Source organism: Salvia hispanica, chromosome 3 (genome assembly GCF_029641045.1).
Source record: "Salvia hispanica isolate PSC_SH4W2 chromosome 3, Shi_PSC_v1, whole genome shotgun sequence".
Taxonomy (NCBI): domain Eukaryota; kingdom Viridiplantae; phylum Streptophyta; class Magnoliopsida; order Lamiales; family Lamiaceae; genus Salvia; species Salvia hispanica.
The window spans coordinates 41721304-41740126 of NC_142694.1; the positions used below are offsets into that span (position 1 = coordinate 41721304).

An 18823-nucleotide genomic window follows, 5' to 3' on the forward strand; every position below is an offset into this window, starting at 1 on the left:
TTAAGTTAATTTGTTACCTTTTGGTCTCTGATACTTTTGGTCTCTGATAATATGTTTTGATCCAAGTCAACAATCTCGTTTATAACTTTTGACCAAATTTGTGATTTAATTTTAAATTCAAATAATCCAATTAACCTAATTAATATTAATCTGATTAATTAGGTTAATTAGATAATAGTGTTGGGCAACAAGACATAGACTTAAGTGACATTTTTTTTTGATTTGGTCAAGCAGTAGAGAGATTAATGATTGAGACCAAAAGTCTTAATTTCAAATCCTCTGTGACCACAATATTTAAATTTAAATTCATTTACCTAAAAAAGAAGTCACCTTTTAGCCTTATTCCACCTAGTTATCTTAAAACTAGATTTAAGTTTTCTTTAAAAAAAGTAACCTTTTAGCCTTTTCCCACCTAGTTATCCTAAAACTAGATTTAAATTTTCTTTATACTTGCCAATCAGATTTAAGTCTACTGTTAAGATGTCAATTAGTTCGGCATGAGATTGTACAACTCTTACAAGCTCTTATGAACTTGAAAGGTAGAGCAACTGAGTATTTAAGTATCCTTGAACTGTTATGGGCTCTTTGGCTTCCATATTAATAAATTCTATATTTGAGCCTAAAAAGAAAAAAAAGTAAAGAAAAATATTTCACTTAATAGAACACTTTATTTGATTGTGATCTGAGACCAACAAAACAACAACCGTGACCACACTAAACATCGTTGCGCTTGAGAATAACAACCACCACAATAGTTCTATCATTAGAAGGATTTGCGTAAGCTACTGAATTTTGGAGTTTCTTCTTCAAAAGGTCGAACGTTTCGTCGATGATTTCGTCTCCAAACTCATGCATAAGCATATTTTGTTTAACTGCCCTAAAAAATGCCACATGGCCATCAATAGTGAGCAATGTCCTCGTCTTTAAAATCTCCATTTTTTCTATGTTGAAATTATTGCTCTTTTGCAATATGGCTCTCAACTCTTCTGGGGTGGGAGTGTAGCATGGAAAGTTAAAAGTCTCCGACCTCGCCTTACTTAATCTTCCCTGTTAAAATTGGTTTTATTACATATGAAAAAAGGGTAAATTTCTAGGAAAAACATGTTGTTGTTCATCCCGCAACTTTGACAATCACAATCAACTTGAAAAACCATGAATATTAAATTTCTTCACAATTATCTATAATAAAAATTTCTGGTCACTTACATTTAATATATTGTTCATATTTTTCAACCATGAATTTTAGATTTGCAGTGACATCTATTTATGATATTTCGAATAATATTTATGGTTTCAAATAAAAAGTGAAAGACATAGATTTGACCTTTTTGGCCATGTCGAGGAGGGAAGATCTGAGAAGGTCGGCCAGTGTCCCAACCGTATACTCTTTTTGTGGGTCCCAATAGGCAGGTAGTGCAGGAATTAGAAGAGCCATAATCCCACCTTTCACCATTTCCACAGCCCTACACTTCAAGAATGATTCCAAATCCTTCTCAAATTGCCCCAAATAAGCTGCATAAACCTCCTCATTCTCTCCTCCGCTCCAAATCAAAGATTTGAGGCCCTCTGCCGCCTTGGGCACCTCCGACAGCCAGTGGAGAGACCAAGCAGAGTACGCAAAGTGGATGGACAACGGCGGGAGAAGGCGGCGGTGGAAGTCTCCGGGCACTGCTAAAACCTCGTAACTCCTATTGGGCGGGAGGGAACTGAAGAGGGTGTTGAAATCGTTGGAGACGATGTCATTGAAGTAGACGTAGAACTCTGGGGTTTTGAGGTATGAGGATTCGTATTTCTGTTTGACGGCTTCGATGATTGTGTGCATGACCGGAAAAGAGTTGCTTCCGGTTGAGCACCCGAAGTCGGCAATGCAGAAGCTATTAGTTGAAATCTCTAATTTTGTGGCTATTTCTTCTTCGATGATTGCATTTGCAGTTTCCAATACTCCTCTCTTTAATTTGTGTATGAGCAATCATGTAAAATTATAGAATATGAATGCAATAATTTAATTATAATAGTAATAGATGTATACCTGGTAGGATGAGTTTTTGACATAGCTATGAACTCCATCGCCACCATTCATGGAAAAATGTTGACTATCTTTGGAAGAATCCATGAAGAAAAACTATGTAGAGAAAGAGTGAATCATACATCTCTATGTATAGAGAATTGAAAACTTTGAAACAAAAAATTCCAAATATTTTAATGGAGATTTGATATATCACGAGGCACGCATATAACAAGAATGTCTAACTATTTTAAGTTGATTCTTCGTCGTTTTTTTGTGTCACATATCTTTTTTTATCGAAAATATTATTCGAATCTTTTAGGTCAGAATTGGCACCTTGCTTTTTCTCAAGAAAAACAATTATTTGTAGAGTTATGATGGAATCCATGTGCCACGTATATTATACGTGATCAAGTAGTATAATATCTAATTTTGACAGATTGTTTCCATGTGGAACTGTTTAATACCACAAATTTTTTTATTTGGCTGGCATATATGAACAACATTATGAATATATACACTACAAAAAAAAGCGCCTGTTTGCGACCATACCTATAGTGCTCGATAGTTTGCGAGCAGAATAGCCAGCATAAACAAAAACAACATCCATTTACACCCATATTTTGCCAGCTGGAATAAAATGAGGGATTTTGCGAGCACACCTATAGTGCTCGAAAGTTTGCGAGCAAAGGGTGATTGCGACATGACAACTAAGTAGAATTTTTTCCATTTTGCGAGCACGTGAGTGTGCTCGAAATTATATTCTTACCAATTTCTCTCGCAAAATATACATGTGCTCGCAAATTAGTGAGCAATAATAGTTGCTAGCAAATTAGTGAGCAGAAATAGGTGCTCGCAAACTTTAATTCTTATCCAGATCTACTTTCTTGTTTCTCATTTGTTACCTTTCCCCATATTTGTTATCACCGTATGATTCCATCCCTTCTGCCATCGACTGTCGAACCAAGCCTCCACTCGTAGCAAAAATTTTTGCCAGATCTACTTACATAAAAGTTGGGAGAAGAGAGATATATGGGGAAACAAGCTCATCAAATTTTGATATTTTCCAATCATTGAAAGTTAGGGGTAGAGAGATGTGGGGAAGCAAACTCATCGAATTTTGATATTTTTCAATTATTGAAAGGTAAAACTTTGATTTGCTAGTTATTCTTCTAAAGTTGTGGGCTAAATTATTATACTTGATTTGTTAGATATTCTTTAAAGGTGTGGACTAAATTATTATACATGATTTGTTAGCTATTCCTCTAAATTTGTGGGCTAAATAAACCAAAATATTATCATATTTGATTTTTTAGCTTTTCTTCTAAATGTGTAGGCTAAATTATTATATACTTGATTTGTTAGATATTCTTTTAAATTTGTGGGCTAAATAATTCACAATATTATTATACTCCCTCCGTTCCATAAAAGTTGAGACAAAACTTTTGGGCACGGAGATTAAGAATTTATATTAAATAAATAGGAGAGATGAAAAAAGTAGGAAAGATAAAAGAGAGTAAAGTAAATGATGGAATAAAGTAAGAGTGATTAGATGTTTTGTCTTTAGTTAAAAAAGGAAATGACTCAACTTTGTTGGGACGGACTAAAAAGGAATACGACTCAACTTTTATGGGACGGAGGGAGTACTTGATTTGTTAGATGTTTTTCTAAATTTGTGGGCTTAATAATTCAAAATATTGGTCTACTCGATTTGATCTATATTATGATACTTGAATTGTTAGTTATTCTTATTTGTGGGCTAAATAATTCAAAGTATTATTACACTTGATTTGATTTATATTGTTTCTTGCCTAAGATTTCTGCGATTTGGAGGTGTTTCCGCTACCCGTGGTCGGCCCAGCTTGGCATTTTCCAATTATTAAAAGGTAAAACTTTTATTTGATAAATATTCTTTTAATTTGTGGGCTAAATAATTCAAAGTATTATTGTACTTTATTTGATTTATATTGTTTTTGTATGATAGATAGTAAAATGAATCAAATTCCGGGAAGAGAGTGCAACATCCCTCTAGAATGGATGGTTCGAATATTAGGTGTCCATGTGCACGATGTGATAATAAAACTTTTCTTCATATGGACATGGTGAAGGAGCATCTTGTGAAAATGGGGTTTACTAAAAATTATTATGATTGGAGATTTCACTATTGAAGCGTCGTCCAGCTCAAGACAAATAGAATCCATGCATTGTGATCCACCATTGAATCCGTACCAGCATATGGTGCACGATGCGTGGGGACATTCAGGTGCTCATGAGCATTGGCAGTATGTTCCGCCTACATACATGCCAAAGCCCCCATTCAATGAGTCGCAACAGTTCTATAATTTGTTAGAAGCGTCTAAGTCTGATTTGTGGGAGGGGTGTGATTATTCTGAGCTGTCAACAAATGCTCGAATAATGACTATGAAGTCTGAACATCGAACGTCTTTGCGAGCTGTTGACGAATTGTGTCAGTTTATGGAGGAGCGTTTGCCAAAGCCAAATCGTATGCCTAACAGTTTCTACAAGTGCAAGAAACAAATGCAGACTTTAGATATGCGACATCTGAAGTTACATTGTTGCAAGAAAGGATGCATGATCTATTGGAGGGAAGACGAGAATATGACTGAATACAAAGTTTGTGGTCAGGCTAGATTCAAGGATAATGGCAGGAGTCCATTCAAGAAGATGTACTATTTTCCTCTGGGCCCAAGATTAAGACGATTGTATGCGTCTGAAGTTACAGCTCAATCCATGCGATGGCACGCCCAGACTCCAGGAGAGATGCGCCATCCAGCTGATTCTATAGACTGGAAAACATTCGACAAGACACATCCCTGATTTTCTTATGAATCAAGAAATGTCAAGTTGACACTTAGCACAGATGGATTTCAGCCATTCGGCCAACGTGGTTCACAATACTCATTATGGCCGGTAATTTTAACTCCATACAATTTGCCGTCGTGGATGTGCATGAAAGATCCATACATGTTTCTCACTGTGATCGTGCCAGGTCCGAAGAGTCCAAAACACAAAATTGATTTATTTCTACAACCCTTGATTGCAGAGCTCAACGATTTATGGGCTGAAGGAATTCCAGCATACGATATATCCAGAAAACAAAACTTCCAGTTGCGTGCAGCACTGATGAGGACTATCAGCGACTTCCCCGCATATTCAATGTTATCAGGATGGAGTACATCTGGGCACCATGCATGTCCGTATTGTATGGAGGACTCACAAGCTTTTTCCTTGAAGGAGTCTCGGTTGAGTTCGGCATGGGTTTTAAGAAATGTAAAGGAAAGTTGGTGAAAAAAGATTGTGAAATGTGGGTCGTACTATTTTATATTAGTTTTATAATAAAATGTGTGAGGAAAAAGGTTAGTGGAATGTCGGATCTAATACCATTTATGGAATATTTCAACCGGGACTCTTAAAGTGGGACGCCCAAAAATGGTAAACTGGGACTCCTAAAGTAGGACAGATGGAGTATTAATTAATGCCCAAGTCTAAGTTGGTTTATCAGCCGACCTATTAATATTTCCTCCATTCATGAAAAATAGTCTTATTTTGTCATTTTTGGATGTCCACAAAAAATAATCTCGTTTCAAAAAGAGGAAATTTATAGTATCTCATATTTTACATACTTTTTCTCCTCTCTCAATATTTTATTCAATTTTCAATCTATCTTTCTAACTTTACCTATTTATTCTTTTTTTCTCTCTTAATTTGCCAATTTCTCATAAAATCCGTGCCATCCACAAATTGAACTATTTTTTATGGGCGGAAGCATGACGTTCAACTGTCGAAACTGGGCAGCCTGGGCAGCGTGGTTTTGTGCACGATTTGGAGCAATCGAGTTGTAAGCACAGTGGTGCCGTTGTCCCAATGACGGAATCTAACAGTTAAATAAGGCAATGCTGAAATTTAAAAACATAATAGTATTAAAATATTCAATTTTTCATATAATGTCAATACAAATCTAATGAGACGTGTTAAATGATAATCATTTCCGATGAATCACCATGTCTTGATGTGATCGAAGAATAATCTCATTTTTATTTTCAAAAAAGTTTCACTTAGTATGTATAATTAACAGATCATTCATCTATTCTTCTCCCACCGATTCGCAAATTTGTCTCATTGAAGAAAATACTCACAAATCTGGAATATTGAATAACTCGACTATATCATTATATCACTAATTGGACTCGGATCACTTGAAGTTATCATTCCTCAGCTTTTAGAAAAATATCTATATATAACTATAATCATAACAACAAGAATTTTAGATAATATTATTTTCTATATTAATAAATTTATTGACTACTATTTGCATAAGAAACAAAATTTTATAGTATGCCCCAAGTTGCTAGTATGCTATAGGTTGCTAATTTAATTTCTATATAACTCGACTAGATGCCCGTTACTAATTTTAATCTACAATTGTAATGTGTTTTTAAAGTTACAAATTTTTATGAAACTTGTAAAATATGAATTGGATATATGGGCTTCATTAGACTCAAGGACTTGATTTATTCTTTCTAATTTAATGTTTCATGTATATATTTGTATGAAGGTGTCCACTATTATACAATGTGATAAACCAAAATAAACTTTATTTTGTAAATTAGTCAGTAGGGTGGGGTTGGAGCAAATAACTGTGCGATACAATGTAATGTTAGCACTTTCAAGACGAGCCAGGATACACGGTCACGTGCTAACTTTTTGAGAGAAAATACAACTGAATAAGATATAAGAATAAATATGGCTTTTAGTCATGGGCAATACTGATAACTGAATGGATTCTAAGAACATCCATAATGGCTTTAGGCTAGCTATAGGCTTGCCACAAGCTCCTCCTGCCACATTATCAGCATTAAAATTCCTCCTGCCATATCACCAGGACAAGCAATAGGCTAGCCATAGGCTAGCCACAACAATCAAAATTAAAAAACAATTAAATTTACGGAATTAAACACAAAATACAGAATTAAATTTATGACACATGTAAGGGAAATTTCATTAATTTCATTAAAATAATCAAAAAGTACATTTATTAAAAAAATTTACATAATAATAAAAAATACATAAAACAAAAAAAACTATCGCCGTACAGTCCTCCGCGCCCATAACTTTTCAATTAAATCCTTTTAGAGTTGAATATGAGCATCCACTTGGCGCATGTCGGCATGTGCCTGAAGGCGGCCGATTTCGTCGTGAGGTACCCCCTTCATACCTTGGGGGTGGCCACGCCGTGGCTTGGATCGGCTTCATCATCATTGGCCCAACTAGTCAGTTGTACACCTTTATCTTCAACTATCATGTTGTGCATCCTAAAACGCCGCCTGAAAATGTTGGCCCCATACCGCGGCTCCGGAGTGAAGTAGTCGTCATATAGCCGTTGATGTGCAGCTTGGTGATCCCGATCAATCACTGCTCGGCGGTGGACAACGGGTCGAGGTCGAGGTATCGGCGGCTGCAAGGCCCTTTATAACAGCCGCTCTGCCTCGCGGGTCGTATAGGCCTCTAACACTTCCAACACTTGTCGTTCGAACTCCTCCTTGGCATCCCTACCACTACTACCACTACCACCCGCGTTACTCATTTCAGGTTATTGCTCTTGTACAGAAATTAAGAGAGTGAGAAAGCTCGTTAAAACAAGCGGTGCAAATGAAAATGACGTTCAAATAGCGTATATATAGTGGTTCGGATATTAAATTAATAAAAAAAAATGCGCTGGTCGATCGATCGCCGATCAGCAACCTACAATGGCGGCGAGCGGATCGGCGAGCGCTTCGGCTAGCGCCCGGGAATCGGCGAGCGCTCGCCGATTCTCTAGCCGATTCCATGCTAGCCGCTTACAATGGTTCGGCGAGCGGACCGGCCAGCGCCAGGAGTCGGCTAGCCGGTCGCTCGTCGACCATTGTGGATGCTCTAAGAAGAAAAAAAAGGAAAGAATATACTCATCTGTCGCCTATTAATTGTCCACTTTCACTTTTTAGCATAAAATGGCAATATGTACCACATTCCACTAACTCATTCCACTCACATTTTATTATAAAACTAAGAGTAAATGCCAAAATAGGTCCTGAATATATGTCAATTTTACGATTTTGGTCCTAGATATTATCTTTTGAATTTTTGCATCCCAAACATTTTAAGTCGATCACAATCGGTCCGAAACTAACTTTTCCGTCAAATTGTAACGGTCAACATTTTTAATCCTGATTTTGACCAACTTAAGCCGTTAAATATGATTACTAACTCCCTAATTATATCATTAATTATTTTGAAATAGAAAATGATTTTCGGATGCCACTTCGAAGACTTTGAGGTCGATATAGAGGGTGTAGCCGACGAGGGCGGGGCAGGAGGCGGAGTTGGAGTAGGGCTCGATGGTGGATTTGGCCGCGGCGGGTGTGATTGAGGTTAGGAGGAGGAGGAGGGATGCATTTTGATGTGGGAGAGTGGAGAGGGCAGAAATTGAGAATCAAAAGAGGGGAAGTGGGAGGGGGGAAAGGTGAAATTTTGAAACAGTGTGGGAGAGTGACATACTTGAATTTTACATGGTTTTAAAGGATGGTTTTGTATGAATTTGATCATATTTTGTCTATTATTGGGCATATTTATATCCACTTTTCTATTATGTTGGTATGTTGACCATTTTGTTAAAAATGTGGAGAAAAAGGTACAAAATATGTGGATGTGCAACAGCCTTGGTTTAAGACAATATTAACTGGAGATTTTTAAGTCCAATCAGCCCCTAATGCATATCAATCTCTTCGTCTTCGAAAGAGCTTCGCGTGAGTATCTCGCACGCCTCAATCGGAATTAGGTAGAAGAAGTTATGGTCGTTATAAGAGCACTGCGCGTTCCAGAAAATTTCACGCGGTCGGGTGAATTAACCACCCGGCCGGGTACGGTGTTTCTACGCGAAAAGAGTCAGAAATTGGTCCAAAATGACCACCCGGCCTGGTGAATTTTACTCTTTAGAATTCCACCCGACCCGGTACACTATTCTAGTGTATTTTTATGCCAAAAACGCGATTTTTGATGGGGGATTAAAAGGAAGAATGCCTAGGGTTCATCATTCTACATTCCACCACCTACCACACACTCCACACTTCCCCAAGAACACTTTGAAGACCGATTTGAAGATTGAAGACTACAAATCGAGAGATTGGAGTCTCTAATCCATAGAATCATTCCACATGAGTATTTATTTGCTTTCTTTGATGTATTTGATTAAATCCATTGTTTTGGTTTTCATGAAGAACATGAGTAGCTAATTTTATTGTGGAGTTTTGGTGAAAACTACAATGGGTGTTTGTGATTAATTCAATGACTTCTTTCGATTACTTAGCTCTTGTGATTTCTTTGTTCATTCTTGTGCCGTTTCAATTCAATTGCTTAGCTACCAATTGAGTTTGTTTACCTTTATAGTTGTAATCGAGAGATACCTATCTAGGTTTGATAAAAGAGTGAGCATCACTTTGAAAATCTACACTCGAGAGAGGGGAACCTTAGTGAGGGCTTGGGTCTTTTGTTCTTTGGAGTTAATCTAAACATATTAGAAGGAGACTTCAATATTAAGGGTTAATCAACAGGGTGAGTACACTCGCGAAGGGGCTCAACCTAGACTAGCGACTTTCCTAGTAATCCTAGAGACATAAAATGGGTAATCGAAGTTGTTGAATCAATCTGTAATGCCCCGACTTTTCCTATATCCTTTAGTTGTGTTTTTTTTTTTTTACATATAAATTTCAAACGTTTAGTAGAATATTATCTAGAATCCCAAGTTCCCTTTGCGTATTAATATATCGTTTCCTCAACCAAACTGAAAGATAGGAATGAAAAAAAAAGGAAGAAAAGAAGAACCAAGACATAAGTTTACATATGTGAACATCCCTACATCTAGGGCTGGCAATTTTTGACACGACACGATAATCCGACACGAATCCGCACGAAATTATTGGGTTTGGATTAAATCTTATTGGATGCGGGTCATTATAGGGTCGACCCACTATGAATAGGAAAAATTCGGGTCGGATGCGGGTTGGATGCGGGTCGGATGCGGGTAACCCGTTAAAAATTAATATTTTTATTTTTATTTTGAGTAAAGTTGAATTTACAAAAATTATATACACAAAATGCCCTTCAAATTTTAAAAAGGATAATATTAATTTATTTTGATTAGATAGCATCATTAATTACATATTTTTGTGACTAATTTGACCTTATTTATAATTTTTCATTATTCATTTGTATTGTTGTACCTTATTAAAAGATAAAAGTTTAGAAAGAATAACTATCCATAATATTTTAATGGAGTAATAATGGAATAATTTTTTATTCATTTTATTTAAACTATCACAATGATATAAAGATAAATAAATTATTTTTTTTTACAAAGTATAAATTAGGAAAACACTCTTTTGTTTGGAAATTCTATCATATTATTTTTGAAACCATTGATATTTTATCATTAGTTTCTAACTTTTAATTTTGAAAATAATATTATACATATTGGTTGATTATTCTATCTAAAATTATTAACAATATAATATGGGTCATTCAATAATGAGACATTGTTGGACTCAACACATATAATAGTAATGCAACATTCAAATGTATAGCACTTGCTGCATAAATTGATAAGATCATGAAAAATTATTGTTGCTATATGATAAATCACAATATTTTCAATCTTTCATTTACTGTATTATTTTAATATTACTTTTATAATTATTTTCATAGTGCGTAATAATATCATAATAGAGATGGTACGAGGATAACAACATGTGGAACCCAATGTGTAAGTTGTAACACATCCTTTAATTATATGACTGCTATATAAATTGATATATTTAAATATTATGATAAACCACAATAAATTTTAGACCCATATTATAAAATTAATTTATGATTAATTATCTTATATATTTTATAGTGCATCAAATGATACATAAGAGCTAGTTCGACGATAGAAGGTTGTTGCTCTCAACGTCCACCTAGGCCTGTGACACAATCTTCAAGAGTATTAGTTATTATATACAAAATATATAATTATGTCTTCATTCATGTAATCTTGGATAATAATATTAAATGACCAGTAATGACTCTACTTTGCATATTTCTCCATATGTTATAATATATAGAAAATATTTGAAATTACAAGCTTCAAATTATACTTCAAATTACAAAAATTAAAGTAGTTGAAAGAAATGAAATGAAATAAAATACAATCTACGTGAGAGATCCAAATGAAAAATAGTACTAAATCAATTAGTATTTAGAATAAAAGGATAATTTGAATAAATTTATGAAAAATAAGTTTATACTTATAGATACAAAACGTAATTCAGATATTATGTAATAGCAAAACTAATCTACCAATAATTTAATAATATAATTTATTACTATTATATTCTTTTTATTTTGATTTAATAAATTTAATTTAATTATTAGTATTTTCACTCTTTTGTTTTGTTCTTTTTACTTCTTTAGTTCTTTTAACTTGTTTCAAATTTTTTTGGTAAAACTAGAAAAAAATATGATGTAAAATATTTTTCTAAATATAATAAAACATTTTTGTTAAAATTATATAAGCATTTTTGTTTTTGAATTCTAGCTGAAAGCATGTTCAAATTTTAATCAACATTAGAGGCTATAATGTGAAATTAATGCTATAACTAAAATAGGTAAATTCCTTTAACTTTTGCAAATGATAGAAAATGACAAAAATAGTAAAATACCCTAATTTTGTATATCGTGTTGTTATCGTGTCGGGTCAACCTAAAGTGGTTAGTGCCGGTATCGTATTCAGGCCGATATCGTGTTGTTATCGTGTCGGGTCAACCCAAAGCAGTTCGTGTCGTTATCGTGTTCAGGTCGTGTCCGAGTTTGAAGGTGGCGGGTTGGATTCGTGTTCGGGTTTGGAGTTTCCTTAACAGGTTGGGTTCGAGTTTGGCCTTATTGAGTTGACCCGATAACGACCCAATCTGCACGATTTGCCAATCCTGCCTACGTCTCCAAAATAGAAGAAATGGAAATTAAGAAAATTGACATCTAGGTTTTGGGCCTATCAACCATTTATTTTAGCCCAAACTTTCTTTTAAAACCACTATTGGGAGAACCCATCTCCATGCCCTCTTTATTTCTGTTGGCAGCCCAATAGAGTTTCCAATATGCCAACTCCCCAACTCCACGCGTCCTCTGCAAAATCTGCCAATTTCTCTCCACCGCCTTAAAATATCTAGTAACACATACTCCCTCCGTCCCAATAAATATGAAACGTTTGTTTTTCGGTACAGGATTTTATGTAGTGTTATTTTGTGAGTTCAAGAAGAGAGAATAAGATAAGATTGAGGAAAAAGTAAATAAAATTATTTGTATTTTAAGAAACGTTTCATTTTTAATGGGACAATCCAAATAGAAAAACGTTTCATTTCTATTGGGACGGAGGGAGTATATCATATTATCATTCCCCACAATAGCTTTCAACACAAGTGTTTTTATACGGTTGCAAAATCTTTTCTCCCAACAACAGGGTATAATTTCTGTCAGTTCCCGTATCTATGTTTTTATTTCCATGGCATACCTTTTCATCATTCACAGTAGTTAATTCATGAGATTTTTGTGCAAACATCGAAATAAGTTCAACCTATTGAAACCAAGTCAACTCCAATTTCTTGAGAACAGTTGCAGCGCCGATGGTGCCTCGAACGGCGACACCTGCGCCTGCACGGCAGCAACCGGTCCAGAGATGACTTCCGACGGGGCTCTAAATCGAATGGGTTTCCGGCAGCGAGAATTAGAGAAAGAGAGAGATGGGAGTTTGCTGAGGGGAGGCAGCGCCGCCGCCTGTGCGTGTCCGGTGGTGGCGGTGCTGCGTTTTTGTTGGGGAGAGCAAGAAGAAGGGATTAGATGGAGTCTTCTTTTCAAGGATTTTGATTTAGTTGAGAGAAAGAGGGATAGAGAGAGAGGAGTTTGAATTTGGGAATTTTTGTGTGATGAAGGAATAAGAGTAATTTGGTGGTGACGATGGTGGGGAAAGTGGGCTGCTCTATTTTGAATTGTAATTGGGTTTCTTTTAGGGAAAAGAGGATTGGCTAAATGGAATAAAATAGTTGGGCTAAGGAATATCATTTTAAGATGGGCTATGGATTTTAATTTGGGAATTGGGGGCCAGAATATTAGAGTAATTTGAGAAATTTACTTTGGGCCGAGAATTATTTGTTGCACTAGAATATCTTTGGACCAAAATAAATAGTTGTGGGGACTTTGTGATAATATGCTAGACCATGTTTTAATTTTCGAAATAATTAATTCGAAGGAAAGCTGAGTTTTTTTAAGTTAAAAGGAAACTATGCTAACGAGGTGGGCTTTCTATCCTATATTATTATGTGGGCTTTCAAGTATGATTTTAGTTATTTAAATTCTAAGTATGTTTTGTCTGACCATATTTTATTTTTAGCAATGTCTGTTTGTTTGTCTAGCTAGGGGTGTCTCCCTACTAGACTAGGACAGTCATATCGAATTCGGGTCCCAGTAGGGCCGCAAGCCTTACTCGGATTAGTGTACACCAGGGGATCGTCAGCCATCCTTTGAGTTGGCCGGTCCAGTGACTCGGAATGTGGCCACATTCCCGATTCACACAGGTTCAGATATGGTATATGCTACAGGAAAATAGACAGACCAGTCATAATTTACAAAAGAAAAGAGTATAGTGTACTCGGGCCTTTTTAAGATAAATCCCGAGCTCACTCAATGATGGCTTGACAAAACTAGTTTTAATATAAAGCATAGTTCGATAAGTGTTCACTGAGTATATCAAGTACTCAGCCCTACATGTATTTTTTTTAAATGTGCAGGTTGACCGATGATGGGCGGGTGGGTGTTGAGCAAAGCCGATGAAGAATTTGTCTTAACTTTCTGGATATGTCATGTCTTCACACCTGGCATATTTTCTTTTACCCTGAATGCTTCCGCTGATTATTGCTTCTTTTGAGTTTATACTTTTTCGAGATGATACTACGATTTTTTTTAAGCTATTCCAATTATTTCAAGTTATGTTCAATTCCCCGCTTCTTTAAATCCCCCCCTTGTCGCGGTAAGCATACCTTGCTACCCTTAGCTAAGTGCGGTCGTGACACAATCGCATGACAATTCCATTGTAATTGGATCCAAAACTCTACTCTCCTCTTTGTGGTATCTTTTCACTTATGTTTATTTCCTCTTGTTACTTTTAATTTCTTTTTAATTGTTATATGCTTATAGTAGTGTTAGAACAAAACCATTTCTCTTTGGATTGTCTAGATAGTAGTCGAAATTTGTTCGTGGTACTTGAGTTGATACAATCTTGTCTCTGTGGAATACGATATTCTTGCTTGCTAATTGCTACACTAGCCTCGTACACTTGCGGGTATTATTTGTGTTAAAATAAGTTGAGTCAGAGAGAGAGTGGGAATTCAGTGATATAACTAGGTGATTTTAGAGTGGGATTAAAGTCAGATCCCTAGTACTTTTTTAATTTTAAAATAATTAATGATATAATTAGGGAGTTAGTAATCATAATTTAAAACGTTGACCGTTACAGTTTGATGGAAAAGTTAGTTTTGGACCGATTGTGATCCGAGTTGAAATGTTTGAGATGCGAAAATTCAAAAGATAATGTTTATGACCTAAAAATCGTAAAATGGGCATATGTTCATGATCAATTTGGCCTTTACTCTAAAACTAATATATAAAAGTGACACTCATATTCCACTAACCTTTTCAACTCACTTTCCTTTACATTTCTCAAAACCCGTGCTGGAACCAAAGTGGACAATTATTAGGGGACGGAGGGAGTATCTTTCTTAACAGAAACACTTTATCTAATTGTGATCTCTGATGATAAACAAAACAACGACCATGACCACTTACTAAACATCGTTGCACTTGAGAATAACAACAACCACAACAGTTCTATCATTAGAAGGATTTGCGTAAGCAGGTGAACTTTGGAGTTTCTTCTTCAAAAGGTTGAACGTTTCATCGATGATTTCATCTCCAAACTCATGTATGAGCATATTTTGTTTAACTGCCCTAAAAAATGCCACGTGACCATCAACCGTGAGCAATGTCCCAGGCTTCAAAATCTCCATTCTTTCTATGCTGAAACTATTACTCTTTTGCAATATAGATATCAACTCCTCTGGGGTGGGAATATAGCCTGGAAAGTTAAAAGTCTCCGACTTCGCTTTACACAATCTTCCCTGTTAAGATTGATTTCATTACAAAAAGGGTAAATTTGTAGGAAAAATATGACGTTTGACCGTTTGTCCCGCGACATTGAAAACCAACTAGAAAAACAATGAATTCTAAATTTGTTCACAATTATCCTATCACCAGAATTTCCAGTCGATTACATGTAATATGATTTTCATATTCTTCAACTAAATGATGACGTTTGATCTATTAATAGAAACTATTTTTTTTACCATAGAATAATTGACAAGAAATCCAAACTTAAAATATGAACAAAATTTATGCTTTTTATAATTAACCCTAATAAAATTACTATTCCCTCCGTCCCTCTATAGAAACGAGATTTAAGAAAAAATGTTTTAAATAATTGAGTAAAAGGTGAATAATGTAGAAAGAGAAAAAATAGAATAAAGTAAGAGAGAGTAAAATACTTTTGACCAAAAAAAGGAAATGACTCAATTGCAATAAAATAATCCAAAAAGGAATACGACTCAGCTACAAAAGGACGGAGGGAGTAATATTTTTCGAAAAAAGTCAAGCATAGATTTGACCTTTTTAGCCATGTCGAGGAGGGAAGATCGGAGAAGGTCGGCCAACGTTCCAACCGTAAACTCTTTTTGTGGGTCCCAATATGCCGGCAAGGCCGGAATTAGAAGAGCCATAATCCCATCTTTTACCATTTCTACAGCCCTACTCTTCAAGAATGATTCCATATCCCTCTCAAACTGCCCCAAATAAGCTGCATAAACCTCCTTTCCCTCTCCTCCGCTCCAAATTGAAGACTTGAGGCCCTCTGCCGCCTTGGGCACCTCCGACAGCCATTGGAGCGCCCAAGAAGAGTACGCAAAGTGGACAGACGACGGTGGGAGAAGGCGGCCGTGGAAGTCTCCGGGCACTGCACAAACCTCGTAGCTCCTGTCGGGCGGGAGGGAATTGAAGAGGATGTTGAAATCGTTGGAGACGATGTCGTTGAAGCAGACATAGAATTCTGGGGTTTTGAGGTCTGAGGATTCGTATTTCTGTTTGACGGCTTCGATGATCGTGTGCATGACTGGAAAAGAGTTGCTTCCGGTTGAGCACCCGAAGTCGGCAATGCAGAAGGTATTAGTTGAAATATATAATTTTGTGGCTATTTCTTCTTCGATGATTGCGTTTGAAGTTTCCATTACTCCTCTCTTTAAAACATAAAATGTTTTGCTAACGTTAATTTCATAATTGATTAGCAAACATGAAGCATTATCGATCATTTCAAAATATGAATGCGATAGTTAAATTATGATAGTAATAGATGTATACCTGGTATGATGAGTTTTTGACATAGCTGTGATATCCATCGCCACCATTCATGGAAAAATATGCATTATCTTTGGAATCCATCACGAAACTATGTATGTAGAGAGGTGAGTGAATCATATATGCATATATAGGTGATAAAATGCACTTATATATTCTATATACTCAAAACTCCTCAACACAACTTCAACACAGTTTCAATACCAACATCAATCAACACAGTGTAAAATTTCAAGATTTTAATGTCAAATCAACACAATATCAACACAACATCAATCATTAACTACTATTGAAATTCTGTTGACATTATCCTGTTGATGCTTTTTTGTGATCTGTTAACATCTTTCAATGATCCAGATCATAGTTTTGAGTTTATACAATATTTAGAGTTTTCATTTGATCACATTCCTATAGACCATATTATAATAATATCTTTTCTACTTTATCTATTTTTCTTAATGAATCTAAAAATATTCATTAGGTTAATTAGATAATAGGGTTGGGCAACAAGACATAGACTTAAGTAAAAAAATTTTTGTGTGTGATTTGGTCAAGCGGTAGAGAGGTTAATGCTTGAGACCAAAAGTCTCAGTTTCAAGCCTACGTGGCTGCAATATTTAAATTTAAATTCATTTAACTTAAAAAAAGTCAGCTTTTAGCCTTTTTCCACCTAGTTATCCTAAAACTAGATTTAAGTTTTCTTTATACTTGCCAATCAGATTTAAGTCTACTGTTAAGATGTCAATTAGTTAGGCATTAGATTGTACAACTCTTACAAGCTCATACGACCTTGAAAGGTTGTCGTAACTGAGTATTTAAGTATCCTTGAACTGTTATTGGCTATTTGGCTTCCATATTAATAAATCCTATGTTTGATCCTAAAAAGAAAAAAAGAGAAAAGAAAAATATCTTACTTAATACTCCCTCCGCCCAAAAAAAATAGAGCAATTTGTGTATGACACGAGTTTTAATGTAGAATTGGTGTAAAGTAAGAGAGTAAGGAAAAGAGTAAGAGAGAAGGAGAAAAAGTAAGTGATAAGTAGTGTTAGTTGAATGACGTGTAGGATTATTATTTGTTGAAAAACTTTCCATAAATAAATATCTCTATTTTTGTGAACTGCCAAAAATGGTAATTGTGCTCTATATTTTGTGGACGGAGGGAGTAGAACACTTTATTTGATTGTGATCTGAGACCAACAAAACAACAACGGTGACCACATTCTAAACATCGTTGAGAATAACAACAACGCTTGAGAATAACAACAACCACAACAGTTCTATCGTTAGAAAGATTGGCGTAAGCCGGTGAAATTTGTAGTTTCTCCTTCAAAATGTCGAATGTTTCATCGATGATTTCGTCTCCAAACTCATGTGTAAGCATATTTTGTTTAACTGCCCTAAAAAATGCCACGTGGCCATCAACAGTGAACAATGTCCTCGTCTTCAAAATCTCTATTTTTCTATGTTGAAATTATTGCTCTTTTGCAATATGGCTCTCAACTTCTCTGGAGTAGGAGTATAGCATGGAAAGTTAAAAGTCTCACACTTCTTGTAACGCCCCAATTTTCGAACCCTAATTTTCGAACCGTAAAATTTTTGCAGTTAATGCTTTTAACGCCTTGAAGTCCGTGGAATAAATGACGAGTGAAATAATTATTTGATATTCTTGTGACCTAATTTGATTTAGGGTTTGAATGTACGTTGACGGAATTAAATGTATATATATATATATATATATTTAATTCCTTGCGGTGAAGAATATTTATTGAACTCAATTCCGTGTTGGATCTGATGATAAAAATAAATAAATAATAATAGTCTAATCTTGTGAAACATAATTTGTGAGCAACATAATTTAAATAAAATACAAGGGTTTGAGCCCTAAATTAATTTGATTAAATTATAAGATCTTTGTCTTGATCCCGAAGACTTTCCTTGATTATAATTGTGGAAAGAAGAAAATAATTAAATAAATAAAAATTGGCAAAGATTTCTCCTCCTCCATCTTAACGCGTCTTCTTCTTCCTCCCCTCCCCTGATATGCAAATCCTTTTCCTAAATTAAACCACCAATCAGCCTTTAATTCCAATTATTTGAGAATCAATTGCCACAAATTTCTCTTATAAAACCTAGTCTTCATACCCTAATCTCCCACCGGCGCTCTCACTCACGTAACAAAATTCTTTCACAATCTCAAATACTCCAACTGTGAGAAATACGACAGAGAGAAAGAGAGCAGCGAAGAAGACGAACTATCCGACGCCTTCATCTTCT

At 35.4% G+C, this 18823-nt stretch overlaps 2 protein-coding genes and 1 long non-coding RNA gene across 4 annotated transcripts; all 3 read right to left on the reverse strand.

The window, feature by feature from the left end:
• Positions 1–662: 662 nt before the first annotated feature.
• On the reverse strand, positions 663–2160 carry LOC125212189 (loganic acid O-methyltransferase-like). The gene is made up of 3 exons (XM_048112285.2): positions 2030–2160; positions 1325–1948; positions 663–1047 (listed from the first exon to the last, which is right to left on the reverse strand). The coding sequence occupies exons 1-3, from the start codon at positions 2111–2113 to the stop codon at positions 715–717; spliced, it is 1041 nt and encodes a 346-aa protein (XP_047968242.1). The 5' UTR covers positions 2114–2160; the 3' UTR covers positions 663–714.
• A 12557-nt stretch (positions 2161–14717) lies between these two features.
• On the reverse strand, positions 14718–16697 carry LOC148930808 (loganic acid O-methyltransferase-like). 2 transcript variants are annotated; one of them, XM_089067678.1, is made up of 3 exons: positions 16553–16697; positions 15808–16431; positions 14718–15264 (listed from the first exon to the last, which is right to left on the reverse strand). In XM_089067678.1, exons 1-3 carry the CDS (start codon positions 16667–16669, stop codon positions 14932–14934), a joined length of 1074 nt encoding a protein of 357 aa, XP_088923804.1. In that variant the 5' UTR covers positions 16670–16697; the 3' UTR covers positions 14718–14931. The 2 variants fall into 2 exon arrangements, with proteins under 2 accessions (XP_088923804.1, XP_088923805.1); XM_089067679.1 differs by having other exon boundaries at positions 15808–16453; positions 16553–16632.
• Positions 16698–18422: 1725 nt separating this feature from the next.
• LOC148930809 (uncharacterized) lies at positions 18423–18823 on the reverse strand. Its single transcript, XR_016136173.1, has 2 exons — positions 18692–18823; positions 18423–18604 (listed from the first exon to the last, which is right to left on the reverse strand). It is a non-coding gene; the product is annotated as an uncharacterized LOC148930809 (long non-coding RNA).